This window comes from Populus euphratica, unplaced genomic scaffold (assembly GCF_000495115.2).
Source record: "Populus euphratica unplaced genomic scaffold, PopEup_1.0 scaffold30.1, whole genome shotgun sequence".
Lineage (NCBI taxonomy): Eukaryota > Viridiplantae > Streptophyta > Magnoliopsida > Malpighiales > Salicaceae > Populus > Populus euphratica.
Window position 1 is genome coordinate 1,512,168 of NW_011499869.1, and position 18,314 is coordinate 1,530,481.

Below are 18,314 nucleotides of genomic sequence, written 5' to 3' on the forward strand. Positions count from 1 at the left end.
ACATGATTAGACATTTATTTCATTCTAATATCAAATGTAGCCGTTGATATAAATCCTAGATCTTACCAAAACAATATATTTCATCCCAATCCATGATCTATCATCATAGTCTGAAAGGAAGCAAGTTGTTTTTCCATGCACGAGTTTGGCCAATATGAATTGAAAATTCCCATGATGGGGTGAAAGTCGTGCAAGCAGGCAAAGCGCTGGCATTATTAGAAAACTTTTGGAAGGATTTGCTAGCCTCCTTTCACACACTACCTACGAGCAATATTCCTTCTCATCTTTAAATCTTATCCCCTTAATATTAAATTTTATTTCTATACCAAAATCCCAACATTTATGACAATGAAAATAGAAGTTTTGTTTGGTATTGTCAGGATTTATTGTTTTTTTTTTTTTAGATTAACGTGGGTATCCGGACCAGTTTGCGCGCACTACGACTAATCCCACGGGCCCTGAAGTTAACGATCATGTAAGCCTCCAGTGGCCATCATATGAGCAACCAAGGATTCGAACCTGAAACCACAGAGGGAGCAAATCCCTTGATTCCAAGTTCTTACCACTTGGCCACTACCTAGATGGTTAGGATTTATTGTTCTTTTGACTTGCTGTGTTATGGTGCATTACAATTGTGTTATGGTGCATTACAACTTAAATTAAAAAAATTGCCCTTATAAAACATAGCAACATCAAACAAATCTACAATAAATGAAAGTGAGTTAATAACAAGCATGAGTTAATAACAAGCATGATTCTGTTTTTTATCATCTGGGTAAAAAAATGTGGATCTCCTAGGTCGTGCAGACAAAAGTAAAAAAAAATCTTGAAGCTATATATATGTGTGTGTGTTCCAAAAACTGCATTAGAAAAATAAATTACATTTAAAAATGTATTAACTAACAACAACTTGAGTGATGAAATAGTTCAGAAGAGCATATGCGTCTTAACAAAGTTCATGGAAAACTGGGTTAACGTATTTTCTATGTTCTTGATTAGATCTAGGTTTGGATTTTAAGAAAATTTGGGATATAAATTCTGTGTGTTCTTGTATATGGTTATAAATTAGATAGGTAGCTTACGTTATACTACAAGTCAAATCAAATATTTTCAAATATAATTTTTTTTAAATAATACCATTATTTTTAAAGAAATAAAAAAAATATGAGAGCGAGACCACTGACTTAATAATATAATTAAAAAAATTAACAATAAATTAAGCAAAAAAAACAAAATTAATTAACTATAAAAAATAAGCTGCAAATATCATTTTCCAGAAAAAAAAACACATGAATTTAAAAAAAGTGAAAAAAAAGAAGCAAATCCAAGCAAGTTTTTTTAACTTGATTTAATATGCCAAACTTCTAAGTCATGAAATCTTAAACTCGGACTCAATTAAGAGAATAATTAAGAGAATGTGAATCAATTTTGATAAAAAAAAAATTAAAAGAGAAATAAATTGTAATCAATTTTAAAAATGATCTTAAATAAAATAAATAGAAATTAAAAGAAAGGAAATTAAATATAATAGATAAAAAAATAAATAAAACAAATAGTAATTAAAAAAAAAGACCAAATATGAAGGAAAAACAAATTGAAGAGCTACTTTAAAAATTTAAAGGGTCAAATATAAAAATCAAGAAGGAGTGAAAAAGAAAAAGACCGTCGACACCAAACTATAGATCAGTCAGCCACACATGCTGACTAGGAATAGAGATATTATTGAGATGATTTGAATGATGCTCTAAAAGCAATTATTTAGCTACAGAACACCTTTTAATTATATATCACTCAAATAATGTGATCATAACTCACGTGAATGCACAAAATCAATTATTTTATTTTAAATAATATTTATATTAATTAAATTATCAAATTGTTTTATTATCAACTTGATTATAATAAAAAAATAGGGTGAAAATACAAAAAAAATTCTATTACACTTAATAGCTAATCTATTAATTATTTTTAAAAGGTTATAATAGTTATTATATTGTTTCAATCTACCGTCTAATATATGATGATTTGCTTGGAACGAGTTAGCCATATTAGTTTTTTGTTTTTTAATTTAATATATGGCCGGCTTAAATAATAAGAAACAAAAGACGATGTCTTGGTGGAAAAAAACAACAACACGTGAACACCAAGATCACACGTTAAATTAAAACAAAGAAGATGCAGAAAAGACAATTTTGGCATAGCCAGCTTGATTTTCTTGCCTCCTACTCTATACTTCTAGTAAAAAAAGCAATGTAATTTTATTTTATTTTTATATATTGAATTCAATTTTAATAGTTTGTTTCTGTATTTTTACAATATTTTTAAAATAATTTAAAATTTAAATTTATTTATTTATTTATTTCAAATTAATATATTTTTAATATTTTTAAATTATTTTAATATATGATGTTAAAAATAAATTTTAAAAAATAAAAAATAAAATTAATATATATTTTAATATAAAAAATAATTTAAAAAATAACTACTATAACATTCAATGCCATCAGTGTCAGCTTGCCAAAACTTCTTATGATTATTAAACGTGTGAAATCAAATCATAAAAGCAAGTACAACGATTTTAATTTTTTTTTGTTTAAAAGTTCACATGCTAGGTGACTCATTATTTTTTTATAAAATCCTTTTAATTTTTCTAAAATATGTTCACTGCTTCATATATGTTTTTTTTTTTTGTTAATATTTCAACTTTCATCATTTTTTTTTTTTATAATTGTTTTCTTCAGCTTTTTTGTCAAAGTTTTATTTATTTTTTATTTAGAAATTCAATTTCATTTTGTCATATATTTTTTTAAAAAAATTATACTTATTTTTTATTTTATTTTTTTCTTGATTATTTTATAAAGATTTTATTAGTTTTTAATTTCATCATTCAACCAAAGTTTATGTTGTATTTTTTTTATTTATAATTGTTTTCTTCAGCTTTTTTATCGAAGTTCTATCTATTTTTTATTTAGAAATTCAATTTCATTTTGTCATATTTTTTTTTTATTTTTTTCTTGATTATTTTATAAATATTTTATTAGTTTTTAATTTCATCATTCAACCAAAGTTTATGTTGTATTATTTGATTTTAATTTAGTCCTTATTTTTTTTTAAAAAAAGTTAATTTTCTTTTCAATTTAACCATCCCAAAAGTTTTTAGTTGCCCTCTAATTTATTTATTTTTTTGAATTTTACTCTTATTTTTTGAATTACTATTTTTTTTTATTTTAGATGTTTTTATATAATTAATTTTTTCTAGATCCTTCAGCATTTGAATTATTAAGGATTAAACTTTTTTTTTTATTTTAGATGTTTTTATATATATATTAATGTATGATACTTGTGGTCTAATGACCAAGTTATGGATTTAAAAAGTTAACACGAGTTGATATTTTTTTTATTTTTTTATGATTTTATCATTTAGTATTGATTTTACTATTTATCATAACCTAATTTTTAATTAATTTTTTCTAGATCCTTCAGCATTTAAATTATTAAGGATTAGACTTTATATATATAAATTGAAATTAGAGGTGATAATAATATTTTATTTTATTTTATTTTTATTATTTACAATATTTCCTGAAAAATGATAATAAAAAAATAAAAAAATGATGGTGAAAAACAAATAAAAAATAAAATAAATAAAGATTGAATTAAAATTTTGGTTAAGAGCAACATGATTGGAAGTTTTGGGATTGAGTTAAACTTTGGATTAGTTTTATTAACCAAACCAAGAGCTTAATTGAAGAATTGATAAGTGTGGGACTTAATTGAACTTGAAATTAGTTTAATTAATAAAATCAGGGGCTTAATTAAAAATGCTAAAATTTGAAGCTGATTTAGGTCAAAATTGCAAGAAATTAAAATCCAATGACCTATTTGAAAAGGCGGTATTCTTGTAGGGAGTTTAATTGATTTTTCCAGGGGTAATTTTGAAATAATTAAAAGCTGAAGAGTCAATTAAAGACTGAATTGAAACATTTGGAAAACAGGGACTGTTACGTAAAATAAGCTGAAAGGCAGGGATCTGATTAAAGTTTATCCAGGGGGCTTTCTTCCAGAGCTTTCAAAATATCAAGGATGAAAACGCAATGACCATTAACATCAACGCTGTTCATCTTTTTCACCCGACCGAAAAAAAATGGATGCCCAACGATGCATCGCTATTGCTTCTGCAATAACAGTCACTTTATTACCTGGGTAACGGCGTGGCATTCTCTGGATATAAAAGCCAGAGAAAGAAAGCAGGAAGGAGGATGGAATATATATATATATATGTATGTATGTATACATAGAAGGAGAGAAAAGCAGAGGAGCGATACAGAGACGAGAACGAGCCCCGCCATCATCTTCGTCCCTTCATCTCAAAACCGGAGGTGACAGAACACAAATAAAAGGGGGCCGAAAAACAGACGAGGAATCACTGGACTTTTTCCACATAGAACAAGGGACAGGGCCATAGAGGAGAGACAGAACCAAGAAAAGCAAACGTGCCTAACCAAGAGTCTAAAAAGCGAAGGAAAACTAAAACAGAGGAGGGGAAGCAGTGTTGGTGGAACAACCCTTCCAAACTGTCATCTTCGTTTGCAAGCAGCAGATTCCAGGAACCAGGTGATTTAATTTTCTTTAAGAACAGAGGCAAAGAGAACGAAGGGGAGAGACCAGAGAATACGAACAAAGAAAACAGATCCGAAGAAAAGAAAAACCAGAGAGAAAACAAACAAAAAGAGAAACAGAGAGAGCATCATCCGATACACCATCATCTTCGGCTTCGTCCCCAGCTACGCAGGGTAGCTCTCGTTTTCCCTGCCTTTACAAGTATAATTACCCTGTCACTGTGCAAAGCATGCGTGAATAATTCACACATGCATGCACTGTGACCAGCGACCAAAAAACAAAAAAAAACCAGATCGGGCAAGCCTGAACCTCCAACCCGGCTGGCCCAATTCCTTTATCTTAGTTCTTTTTATTTTTATTTTTTATATTTAGTCAAGCAAGCTTTTTTCAATATAAAAAAATTCACAAATATTCGTGGATTCTTAAAAATTTATTTGTAGGTAACTTGTAGTTTTTAGGTATTTCATTATATAATTAATATGTAGATTTTTATTGTGAATTTAATTTTTTAAGAAAAAAAATATAAAAATATAAAAAATATATGTGCATGCATTAAAAATAAATTTATTTTATTAGTTTATTCACTAATATTAGAGTCAGATATAAAAATACTGATTTAAATTTATTTTATTTTTTTAGCTATGTAATATTTACCAATATCAGAGTTAGAAGTATTTGTAATTGAATATTCACTGATATCAGAATCATGAATATTACAAGCAAATTATCATGTCACACAACAATAAATTTTTAGTAATTTAAAATAAAACTAACAATAAAGTCTATTATAGACAAGACATTTAAATGGTGATAATATCTTTTCTTTCACGTTACAAGTCCCGTATCATAGAATTTTTATTGACTAATTAGAATTTTTAATGACTATAATACTAGATGATGACTTCTCATATTAGATATTTTTTTCCAAAAAAACAATATATTAGATATCTATTCTTAGGATTTTTAGTGATTATAATACTAGATGATGACTTCTCATACCAGATATTTTTTTTCAAAAGAACAATATATTAGATATCTATTTTTTTTCCATACCATATTGAATTTTTAAGTTCGCTACAATGTTAGATGCGATATTATTGTTGTTTTTTATTTTTATCTTCTAGTTAAAATAAAAACCAATATATTAATTCTGGTTGGGGCTATAATCCAAATTGTTGTTTTTTCTTATTATTTTGAAATATATTTTCAACATTTAGTCATTTGTTTTTTATGAAAAACTTTTCTGCTGCATAGTGTGTGCCATGTCTAATTTAAAACTATCCATAGTTTACTGAAATATTAATCCAAATACAGTAATATTATAAAACCCTTTTTTTATTATAAAAACATAACGAATCAAATGAATATAATTAATAAACGAACAAATCTAAATCGCCATGGGTGAAGGCGTGGGATTAAAAAATGGATACTACTGTTATCAAATCCAATTTGAGGATTTGGGTTAGAAAAAAATAACAGTTACAGGGATAACTTGGGTTAAGCGTTTTTATTAAAATGATAATGTTTAGTTTTTTGTTTCTTCACTGTTAACATTGAATAAAGGCTGACCAGTTTTAACGAATCACTACAAACTTTTCTGGATAGAACATGTATTTCTGGATAGAACATGTATTTCCAGGTCAAATCTTTGGGTCCTAAGTTTTTTTTGTGTCCATCCTCTAAACCATGCTTAGTTTAACAACTATGCATTTAATTACAAAAGATATTTGAATTTCAATTTTTTTAAATCAATATTTATTAAATTATTATGAATATATCAAATAGACATGAGATGATGTGTTTTTAAAATTGTTCATAAAAAAGATTTAATCTTGAACCATGTATAATTTGACTTAAAAATTAATATTCATTATTATCAAATATTGTGATTGTATTTTAGCGAAAGGATGCATTTTTTATTTTTAATAAAAAAATCAAGAGAAGTTTTTTTTTTTCATTTTCACATAAATATATTATGAAAGTTAAAAAAAATAATTAATTTTTAGCACGATTCGTATCCTCTTCTATTTCATCTCCAAGTTCGTCATCCATTTTTTTTATTCTTCGAGCTCCTTAAATTGTCACGTAGATTTAATTTAATAATCTTGGCATTGGGTTCAGATTCGAGGTGCGAAAAAGAAACATTTAAAATAAAATAAAAATCATAGCAATATCTTTGAAGAAATCGTGAAGGTAAATTATTGGTGATTACAATTTTCAAAGAAAAGTTTCTATGTTCTTTACTTTGAATCCAACGCTAATAGTAGATACACCTCACTATTTTCAAAGAAGACTTCATATATTCCTTACTTCTCCAGTCCTAAATAGGTTAGGCTATCGAAACTTTGAAATCTATGATGTTGCCATGTTCCATCTCAGGAGGATACAAAATTTCCATGGTCATTGTGCTTTGCCAAACTTGTTCAAGTGTGCTTTTCGTTGTTGGGTTGATTTCCATAAATGAATAGATTTCTTCTCTCAAGCTTCCAAAATAATTAGGAAAATAGCAATCATTCAGTGACCCTTTCGTGATACAGATCTTTCCCAAATTAAAAAAAAAAAAAAGTGTTCAAGTTTCTTGTCAAAGTGTAGGCAGACATCATGTAACTTCTCTCGTACACGCAACAGGTTTTTCCTCCTTTTTTTTTAATCCATATGAATCTTGTGTTTAAGAGAATTGAAGGTTTTAATTCGCCGAAAATTCGTGTCCCACATAAAATGCACCTTTTCTTTAGGTGTGTTCCTGGCGAATTCGATTTCTGGATAAAGTATGGGGATATGAATGAAAGTTAAATATAATATTATTATTTTATAGAGAAAGGTACGAATAAAAACAAAAAATATGGGTGGATTTTTTGAAATGATATATTTTCTTTCATTATATATATTAATTATTCATACCATCCTAGTCATCTCACCTGTTATCTTTGCCGCCACCATTGAGTGATGCTGCTGCTATTGCTGCACCATCACTCTTCCACCTCCATCGTTTTCTTCCACCATCACATTTCTTTGAGGGTGACTTTGATGTTCAAATATTATTATTTTCATTTACTTCTCCTTCAAACCCATCATCACCGTCGCAATTATTTTTACTATTACGATAGATCATTGATGAAATAATCTTTTAATCCTTAATTGTTCATTTTATTTAGAGAAATAGGGTATTATAAACGTTAAATTTCATTCTGATTTCTTGTTAGTATTTCAAACAAATGATTACAATTAGAAGTCGTTTTGATCTTTCAATTCTTATAATAATTTCTCTATTTCTATTATAGATATTTCATTCACAATAACCAAGCAAGCGGCAACCTAAGAATCTATTTGAGGTGTTTTTCTATATAATTCTATTTTAGATATATAAAGATTTAGAACAACTGAGCATGTAGGGTTAAAAAATATGTATCGATAGGCACCGAGGTTCGGTGTGATGGAGCCATGGAGGAGAAGGTTCTCAAAGACTGGACTCATTGATTTGTTCCTTCCTAAATTAAAATTCAAATCATGGACTTTGACTGAATTTTTTGTTTAATGTCTCACATTGTGCATAAATAAAAATATTTTTTCCTCGTTTGGCTGACTTGAATTCAAGTTTGGTGGCATGTACTAGTCGTCGCTACAACTCCCGATCTCGTTCTCACTCTCACAGCTCTCTCCTATTCTTCAATTACTTAGGACCACATCCACTTTTATTTTTTTAAAAAAAAACTCTTAGGACCACATCCACTTTTATTTTTTTTTTTAAAAAATTCCATTCTGTGCCACATTGTTTTAAACACATTACCTGTGCCTTGTATTTTTATTAATTTATTAAAAGACCCAGTCTGTTAATTAATTAAACATTTATTTTTTTAATTTTTTTAATCAATTTTGAACCGGTGATGATGATGTGAATATTAACAAAGATATAAATTCAACAATAATGAATAATGTAAAATATACTCATTTAATTGTCATAAAATCTCGATTTTGAACAATTGTACTCAATTTAGTAAAATTAAAAATACACATACTCAGTTTGTTTGGTTAATATATTAGGTTCTGTTTCTTATAAAATAACGATAATGGTCATAACTGAGTGACTCGGTCTGGTTCTCATAATTTTTATTTATTTATCAAGTTTAGCATCTAAATTATCTAGTCTCGACTCTCGGTCGATCGTCATAGTTGACTCACTCCTTTTTCAGAGGTCATTGGCTGATTTGCTTACTTGAAATTCTAGCCATATTAATAACAGGTCAACAAACTCAGCTAGAATCAATTAGGAGGTGCTTTTTAGGACAAGTTCTATCGAACGCCAAAGCTGATGAATCTTCGTTCTTGTTTCACTGCGCAATGTGAAAAATACTCTAAACCTTATATTAATTTACTGATTATGACCCTATTTTACATGTACATGTGTATGTTTTTTAATGGAGTTGTGCTGTCACTGTCAAAAATCAAATCCACGCTGTCTAGCTCATCTTCTAGCACTGTTATGAAATTAATACCATATTAGAAAACCCATATAATCAACCTGCAGGATAGCTTTCATGCCTAGAGGAGTATATTAATGCCACAACCGATCGCTTTCCTGATTCTGAGCTCCTAACTCAGCCAAAAAATCATCACAGTACTGGTTCCCTTCACATAGAATATGAGAGAGTGCACTTCCAATCTTATCTAAGAAGTATTCTAATGTCCGGCTCGATGATGGCAAAGTAAGGATGATGAACATGTAAATGATATATATGGAAACGTGAGTCTTGAAGACTATCAGCAGGATAAAGAGATTGCAGAAGATCACTCACTGAATCAATCACTAACTCCTAAGTAATGATATGAATGGAAACTTGAAGATTATCAGAAGGATTAAAGGGGTTGCAGAAGATCATCACAAGATTACATTCACTGAATCAATCACTAACTCCTCATGTTTAGTTTATTAAAATAATTAAGATCAAACACAAAAAAAAAAAAGAATTTTGAATAATTTATATATATATATATTTAATCTCAATCTAAATACAAATAAAATATATATAGATTAAATTGAAAATATTATTCTAACCTTAATTTATTAAGATTATATAAATATTATTTAATATAACTAATTAAAAATAATTATGCAGGAGAATGTTCAGGGGATGATTGATCTATCAAAATCTGTAACTCCTTGCACAAATCTTGGCACTGGTTGTGCACTTCTTTTCCTTAAAAGCATTCGGTAAAAAAAAAAAAAAAAAAAACTGTTCTTCCATCTTTTCCCTAAATTTCTACAAAACATTGGAAACATCCATGATTTGCCCGAAGTCTCCTGAGAACTGGTCTCAACCATCACCTTCCTGCTGTAACCCAAAGACCAAAGCAATTATAAACCAAAACGAACAGCAGAAAGCTCAGCTAGCATATGAGGCTTGACCCCAAGAACACCGAAAACAAAAAAGTCCATACGTCCTAACTTACTGGATGTCTCTCTGGAAAAAAAAAATCTGCTTTGTATATGTACAAATGATGCTAAATTATGACCACCCATATGGCAACTAGCCCTCAACCTCAATTTCATCGTAATTTCAGGCCTGGCATCCTCGCCCTTCCTCATGCGTTTCTAATTCTGGATCCACACGTACATGATTAATCATTGACAGAATATGATATTATATTATAATCAAAGTATGTTTTGTAAGTATTTTGATTTTTCAAAATTAATATACTTGAACATTTCTTGTTTCAATTAATTGCAATAAACGGAGAAAACATGTAAAACTGTGAGGATTAATTTGCTTAATTTCCCTGGACAAAATTATGATGTCTTGGCTAGTTGCATGCACCTATGATACTTTGAAACATGAGTGTTTGATTGCGTAAAAAATTGTGCCACGCACACAAAGAATTAAGGAGGAAAAAAACGAGATTGCTTGCCTAACCAGCAGGATCTCCTGATCATTTCTGTGCATCTTCGAAGAACGAAAATTAAACTATTGACTGCCGTGCCGGCACAAGATTTTCTAGTTTTGAATATATAGAAATTAGTTTTCCTTTTTGTTTTATTACCAAAAATATATATATAGAAATAAAAATTGGAGCTAAATTCCAATATTGCAGAGATCATGCATTCAGAACATTGGAGCTATGATAAACGATGAAACTGAATTATACATATACGTGCGCGCGCAAGCGAAGTATCTGCTATGGGACAAGAACTGTGATGTAGATTCATATATTTCTATGTATATTAAGAAACAATTGAATGTTTTTAATAAGGTGCGGATGCTTGCTTCCAAGCTGACAATTCGTCTGGTATATATACTGTAGATTTCAAAGCTTTTGATTGATTCATAGCTTTGAAAGCCGAATTGGTCCCCGTGCAACTGTGCCTCAACACCATGTAAGCTGCCATTATTCGTTGATTGGATTATTATCTACGATAAATCATTGTTTAAGGCCTGAAAGTCAGCAATCTGTCGTATGCCCTTCCCATCTCTCTCCCCAAGCCTATCGATCTTGGAAAGAAAGACGAGGTCTTGTCGAGTATTTTGGTCCTTTTTGAAGCAATTTTTAATTTCAATCCAACGGTGTATACATACGTATCCCACCGGAACTGTTTGATGATAAATTTCCAAGGCAAGAAAAAGAAAAGGTTGCTAATGATATATGACGTCTGTAATCACTGTCGTTTGTAAACAGATTACTGCTAGCTCTACTGTTTTTCGGAGGATCTCGGTCCTTTCTATCATATTGGTAATTTTGATATTTGAAAATAATTTGTAATATTGTCATGAAAGATGAAAGATTATATATATATTGAGTGTTATCTTCTAATCTTTTAATTTTATGAAATATTTTCGAAATATTATTATTATCAGAGCTCATTGCTACATGAATTCCTGTAACAACAAATTGTCCTACGAGATTTAAGTGATGAAAGATTTTATATTTTTATAACGGTGGAACAATGTCAATTCCTTTAAAATTATAAATATAATCAAAACCAATTTATTCAAAATAAATTTATATATAGTCAAATAAGATTATAATAGATTATGTTTTTAGATAAATTGAATGCATGAATCTAAAATCATAAGCAAAGTCAGAAAATTTGACAGAAGGCGATAAAAACTTTATTAAAAAAATGAAGTATATATTTGACATTAATGTATACATGTGTCTTTTAAAAATATTTTTTATTAAAAAATTCATTTTTTTAATTTTTAACATTAGTATATCACAATCATTAAAAAATAAAAATATTAAAATATGTAATTGATGTTTTTATATATAAAACCCAATCTTAAAACACAATAAAAAAATGAAATCTACTCCACTAGTAAACATTTACGGGCTAATAAGCTAGAAGATAGGAATGGTAAAAAGAAAATATTTTGAAAATTATTCTTAAAATTAATTAATGGTTGATTTTGTTACATGAGGACCCTCTGTAGTGGGTCTCACACGGAAAATTCTAACCCAGTTGCCGAGAATCATGGTCCCATGGCAATCATAACTCCTTCAGCTGTCTTCGAGAACGAGAACTTAGGGTCCCAACAGTACTAAAGGATGGATACGTTCGAAGAGAGAATTCCTAGGATGCAGTTGTTATGGACAAGTCATGCTTACATAAGCACTTTCTACAGCTCCTTATGTAGATTTCAAACAAATATGTGGTTTTTATTTTTTTAAATTACTTTTTATTTAAAAATATATTAAAATAATATTTTTATTTATTTTTTAAAAAATATTTTTTAATTGGATATTAAAAAAATTTAAAATAAAAACATATTGAATCAAATCAGGTTAAATTAGATTAATATATAAAATGTGTCACTCATATCATAAAACTATAATAACCTTATAAAAAATAAATTAAAAAAATATTTTAAAATTTAATTCTCAAACAACATAATAATGAATGATTAAATTTTAAAAAATTAATTATAAAACATAATAAATAATAGAGTTGATCTAAGTTGATTTGGCAAACATATATTATGAGACCGAGATAACTTAAAAGAAAGTAAATCAAAATAAATTATGAAATTCAATTTTCAATCAATCAAATATTAAAAAATAAAATTAAAAAAAAATAAATGAAAAAATAACACAAAAAAATCCAAGTCAACTCGTGTTAATTCGTTAAACTTGTGATCTAGACCATGAAACTAGGATAACTTCATAAAAAATAAATTAAAATAAACTATGAAACTTAATTAATAATCAATATAATATTAAATGATAAAATTAAAAAAATTAATTATAAAAAATGACCAAAAAATTTAAGTCAATTGGATTAACAAATAAAAATCTTAACTTAGGTCATGAAACTATAATAACTCCATAAAAAATAAATTAAAATAAATTATATAATTTTATTATAATAAATTTAATATTAAATAATAAAATCACAAAAAAAATTACTTTGCAAGAAGGGAAAATTTATTTTCCCGCCTAGCTATAGTAACTCATCCACTAAATTTATTATTACAAGCATAATTTAAGTTAAAATTTAATTTAAATTATTTTTTTATATAAATTGAATTGAATTTGAATGATTTTGAGGATTGATCATTGATCAAGTATTAAAATAATATTATTTTAAATAAAAATAATGAATTTAAGGCGACCTCATGATTCATAAATTAATCTTTAAATCAGATTTTATACCTCATCTAACCACTACAACTCACGATCTTGGAAATGGTTAAGTAGGAATAGCTCCATGCCAACATACAGGACACCCGTGATTAACGGTAGATTAAGGTTTTTAATTTTCATGCATTAATGGTTTTTGATTGATTTTACTGAGCTATTACTTTATCAGTAATTTTCAACACAGAAAAATCTGTGTTTTCCTTAAATTTAGTATTACCCTTTCACTGCTTCTATACAATTTCAATTTTATTTATTTTTAAATCCCTAGTCTCAAAATCCTTTCTTACACTGCTCTCAAAGTTTAAGCAATTAATGCCCTGGATATTTTGATTAACGGAATAAGAATTTCATTATGGATCAAGAATCACTCGATCCTCATGAACTACAACATTGATTGATTAGTTGCTAGTTTGCGCAGTGAGTTCCTAATCCGAAAGGCAGACTTTTTCTACACACACACACACACACACACACACACACATATATATATATATATATATATTTATATATATATTATCGGTTGGTGCAATGACGTGAAGTGATAGGATTGATTTTGTCCCCGTAAACCCAGATGATCCAAGGCCAACAAAAATTGAATAGGTGAGAAGTCAAATCTCTAAAGATCTTTGCCTGTTGTTGGAAGTCAACAATATGTTCTACTGGGAATCCACCTGTGTGATCGTTCATGTTTCCTTCCTATTAGGGTGGGTGGGTGGCTTCTTTTTCCTGCTTTTTTTGGTGCTGAACGAAGGTTTGAGCGCACTGAACAACAATGATGTAATTACCTTATCTATTTCTTCAAGTTCAATTAACCTTTTAATGTGTTTGTTAATTGATTAATGTTGTAGGGTATATATTATTTTTGTTTAGAAGTATACCAAAATATTTTTATAAATTTTTTGACATTCCACGTCCTAAACGGACAACCTCACTAACATATTTTATATATATAACTTGGTCTACATAGGGGGCTAAAAACTCACCCGTGATGCATTACTAGACTTCAGGGAAAAAGAAAAATAAAATGGTCAAGAAGGCATAACCTGTGCTTACAGGGTGGCCTTTAAATATATATATATATATATATAAGAAGAAATTATGAATGCTTTCTGAATGAAATTGATGGCGGGGTTGAAATTGTCCCAAAAAACAAGGTGTAAACGAGGAAGTTCCATTTTCATTACTCAAGGGGTATGCTCTCCGAGCTAGACTTTTAAATCGGTTCTTGTGACGCAGAATTTAAAACTTTCAATTAAGTAATGGGTCCCTTGTTAACCTTCGGACCCCGAGATTTTAGTAGACTTCTTCCAGGACAGATCATTTGCCCTCAAGTACCTCCTTATAATCAAAGTCATGCCTTGACCAGAACAAGCATCCAGTACGCAAGCATTCATCGAAGGCACTGTGTGTTGTTTGTGTGTGTGTATATAATTATAACCCTCAACTTGGAGAGCAGTCTCGCGTGATTATACATGGTGTAAGAGAGAAGAAAAGAGAAAGCGATAGAGATATGGAGGCCTTGTCAAAGATGAGTAGTTCTGATATTGATCATAACGAGGATGAGGAATTGATGCTTCCAGGTTTCCGATTTCACCCCACTGATGAAGAGCTTGTTGGGTTCTATCTGCGGCGGAAGGTGGAAAAGAAACCACTTAGGTTTGAACTCATCAAACAGATCGATATCTACAAGTACGATCCATGGGATCTTCCAAGTAAGACGTCTTGCTCTTTTCAAGTGTATATATTCACCTAGTGATGTTCATTCATCACCTTTTTAGAGTTTATTCTTACCTAATTAGCTAGTGAAACCACAGAAATCTTTCGTTTCTCGCTTGTGATCAATCGCCTCCGTGTTTGGTGCACAGAACTAGAGCTTCTTTCTGCCATTCAAAACCAATCTTAAATCTCATGGCCTCTTTTCTGTTCTTCTACACACACACACACACACTCTTCTGGTACAACATTCAAAAAAGTACTTACGATAGATATATTCAACTCCTTTATGCTAATTAAGATCAGCACATACCTGACATGTATAGTTCAGGTGTCCAGCTGCAGAACTTCAACCTGATCTCACCGGGTCTGACCGACAGGAACTAGAGAGAGAGATAGAGAGATCTTTTTTTTTGGTTTACGATATAGCATGAGATCTTAATTAGGGATCATAAGAACTTTGGAGACACTATACAGTAATTTATCGAAAACTAATCCATTGTGTTTCAGAAAAGTTGCCTCCGTCAGCAATACATTTATGAGTCTAATACATTCGATATGTGGCTGGATATGATTCATTTACTTTAAATAAGCAATACATCGATCCGGCTGTAATTGCAAAAATAAATAAATAAACAAAACAATTATTTATCATTCCATATGTAAAAATGTAATTAAAAAAAATTAGAGTATCTAAGCTTGCTGAAAATAAGATTTCCTCCATAAAGAGGCATATGCATGCAGTTCTCGGTGTAACAGTATGATTTCAATTAGCAGATCATCATATCGTATTTGAGTTCATTAATTACATCCTGGTAATGTCGTTGGCTTTGCCTCTAACCTTCTGTTTTCTACTTTTTTTACATGAAGAAGTTAGCAATGCGGGGGACAGGGAGTGGTACTTCTTCTGCATACGAGGGAGAAAGTATAGGAACAGCATAAGGCCTAACAGAGTCACAGGATCTGGATTTTGGAAGGCCACTGGCATCGACAAGCCCATATATTCAGTCAAAGAACCACATGAGTGCATTGGCCTCAAGAAATCCTTGGTCTACTACCGGGGAAGTGCTGGAAAGGGCACTAAAACTGATTGGATGATGCACGAGTTTCGCCTTCCACCAAACGGGAAGACCACAAACCCTAAGAACATTGCACAAGAAGCTGTAAGTCTCTTCATTCCACGTTATTCCTCATCGATATCACTTTCCATGGTTATTCTCGCCATTTTTATGTCGACGAGAATTCCCCCTCAAAATTAATGGAGTCATCACCAATAACCTAGTTATCTAACGTATAATGCATATTGATCAGTGCATACATGCATCATGGTATGGATAAAACCGACGACTAGCAAGTTTGAGGAACGAGTAACTAAGAGGAAGGGATAATATACAACGTTAAGCATCCATGATTTATATACGGCAAGCATACTGACCACTTCGACATTAGTAAATTTGCTTACAGCCTAATATTTCTGAATTACAATGTGTTTTTCCCCGCCTAAAAACGAGATGTTATGGACCTTAGGTTACGTATATATAGAAATGAACCATGTTTTTTGAAACACCATCACTATTAATTAATGTTACCACTCAATCATGCATGTAGAGCATCGACAATTACTATTAACTTCTAGATGTGATTATATGATTAGAAATTTCTTTCTTGGCATGAATATATCTGGTTATAGCTATCACAAAGTCGACTCTCTCATCACGATGAACATACCATGAACCAAGGAGTTGAAATTGTGAAGTTTTATGAAATATATGCCATCTTTTTATTTGTTTGTTGTTGCTTTTATTAGTTTAAGTACTTTAGTTATTCTTTATACATTAGAAAACATGGCACCAATTGTTAAAAAACTCTTAAGGGTTTTTTTTTTTTTGGTTATAAAAACAAGCTTTAACACGAGACATTTCGAGGAAGAAAGAGCATAATATCAGTTGAATTGTAAGCTTGATTGCGAAAAAAGAAAGAAAGTTGAATAGTAAGTTTAATGGGGGACATGTGGGTCTCCCGCGTACCCATTATTGAAATTAATTATAAGGAATTAATTAATTAATTGGGTGATAGCTACCTGGGGCATCGACTACAAACTTTTTTCGTTTTTTAAAATATCAGAGTCTTCTTTTTCGGAAGTCTACGGAAAAATAGTTGAAGTCGATACATAGGGACCATCGATCTCTTCAAAAGTTCGAAATGTGTGGTTTATTTCCATTGCCAGAGAAATAAAATTCAAAACTCTTAAATTTCTTCAGTCTACCTTCACCAAAGGCCATCTGACAAGTCCTTTAATTTTTCCTGGCCATGCAGGAGGTTTGGACGCTCTGTCGAATTCTCAAACGAGTCCCGTCCTACAAAAAGTACGTACCGGCAGCGGCAGCAGCAGCAAAACAGCACCCCATTAATGATTCAAATTCGAAAACATGCAGCTTTGAATCTGAAACTAGTGCCGAGCAGAACGTGAGTTTTGGAGACTCGGTCGTTCAACGAAATGGAAGGAAGCCTGTCATCATAGACCAAGTTAACCATGAAAGGAATCACTTTTTTACGGGTGGTCAATATGATTCGATTACTGACGCTCCATTTACAGCAGCTTTCCAGAACTTCTGGAATCCAGACGTTGGAGATGATTTCTTTGATAATGGAAACTGGGATGAACTAAGAACAGTGGTCGAGCTAGGCGCCATTGATGCAGCTCAAGTTTACGACTATTGTAGATAGGGTGATAGACAGGTAGATTGATAAAGGTAGCCAAGCTGTTATATATATATATATATATATAGACACACACACACCACACATTTATTCCCTTTCTACCCCACCTTGTTGGTAGTTCTATATTATTGTGTCCTATGATTAGGAATTTAGAAATCTAATAATTAAGCATTATATATGGATTGGTATTAACCTTTTGACATTTCCTTTCTTTATGTTTACCTTCCCTTCCCGGCCAGCGGACGTGGCTTTTGACATTATACATATATATGTTCAAGGTATCCGTGCCCATTTTTGTTGGGTGTACCGTACCTGAACTACTTATGTCTTATCTATGCAACGAGGAATCAGGACATGAGCAGATTTTCTTTTACTTATTTATTTTATTTTTGGTTGGATATCTATTTGTAAGCTTTTGATGACTATCTTCATCAAAAACTAAATGCTATGATGTGTTTCAAATCCGATTAAGGCCTTCTCTCCATTTTCCTGCGTAAACAAAGCCATCCTCCATTGAACACCCACTTGAAATAGAGTAACGATAATAAATGCACATCACTCTTTAAAACAGGAAAAAAAAAAAAAAACAGCAAACTTCTAACATGGGCAGGTAGAGTTGTTTTGTGAAC

General features: G+C 30.2%; 1 protein-coding gene across 2 annotated transcripts; it reads left to right on the forward strand.

Annotated features, from left to right (window-relative positions):
- The first annotated feature begins 14,419 nt into the window (after nt 1-14,419).
- Nucleotides 14,420-18,272, forward strand: LOC105126900 (transcription factor JUNGBRUNNEN 1). Of its 2 annotated transcripts, none has more exons than XM_011027924.1 (3): nt 14,420-14,963; nt 15,838-16,127; nt 17,281-18,272. In XM_011027924.1, exons 1-3 carry the CDS (start codon nt 14,762-14,764, stop codon nt 17,689-17,691), a joined length of 903 nt encoding a protein of 300 aa, XP_011026226.1. In that variant the 5' UTR covers nt 14,420-14,761; the 3' UTR covers nt 17,692-18,272. The 2 variants fall into 2 exon arrangements, with proteins under 2 accessions (XP_011026226.1, XP_011026224.1); XM_011027922.1 differs by having other exon boundaries at nt 14,425-14,963; nt 15,835-16,127.
- The last annotated feature ends 42 nt before the right edge of the window (nt 18,273-18,314 follow it).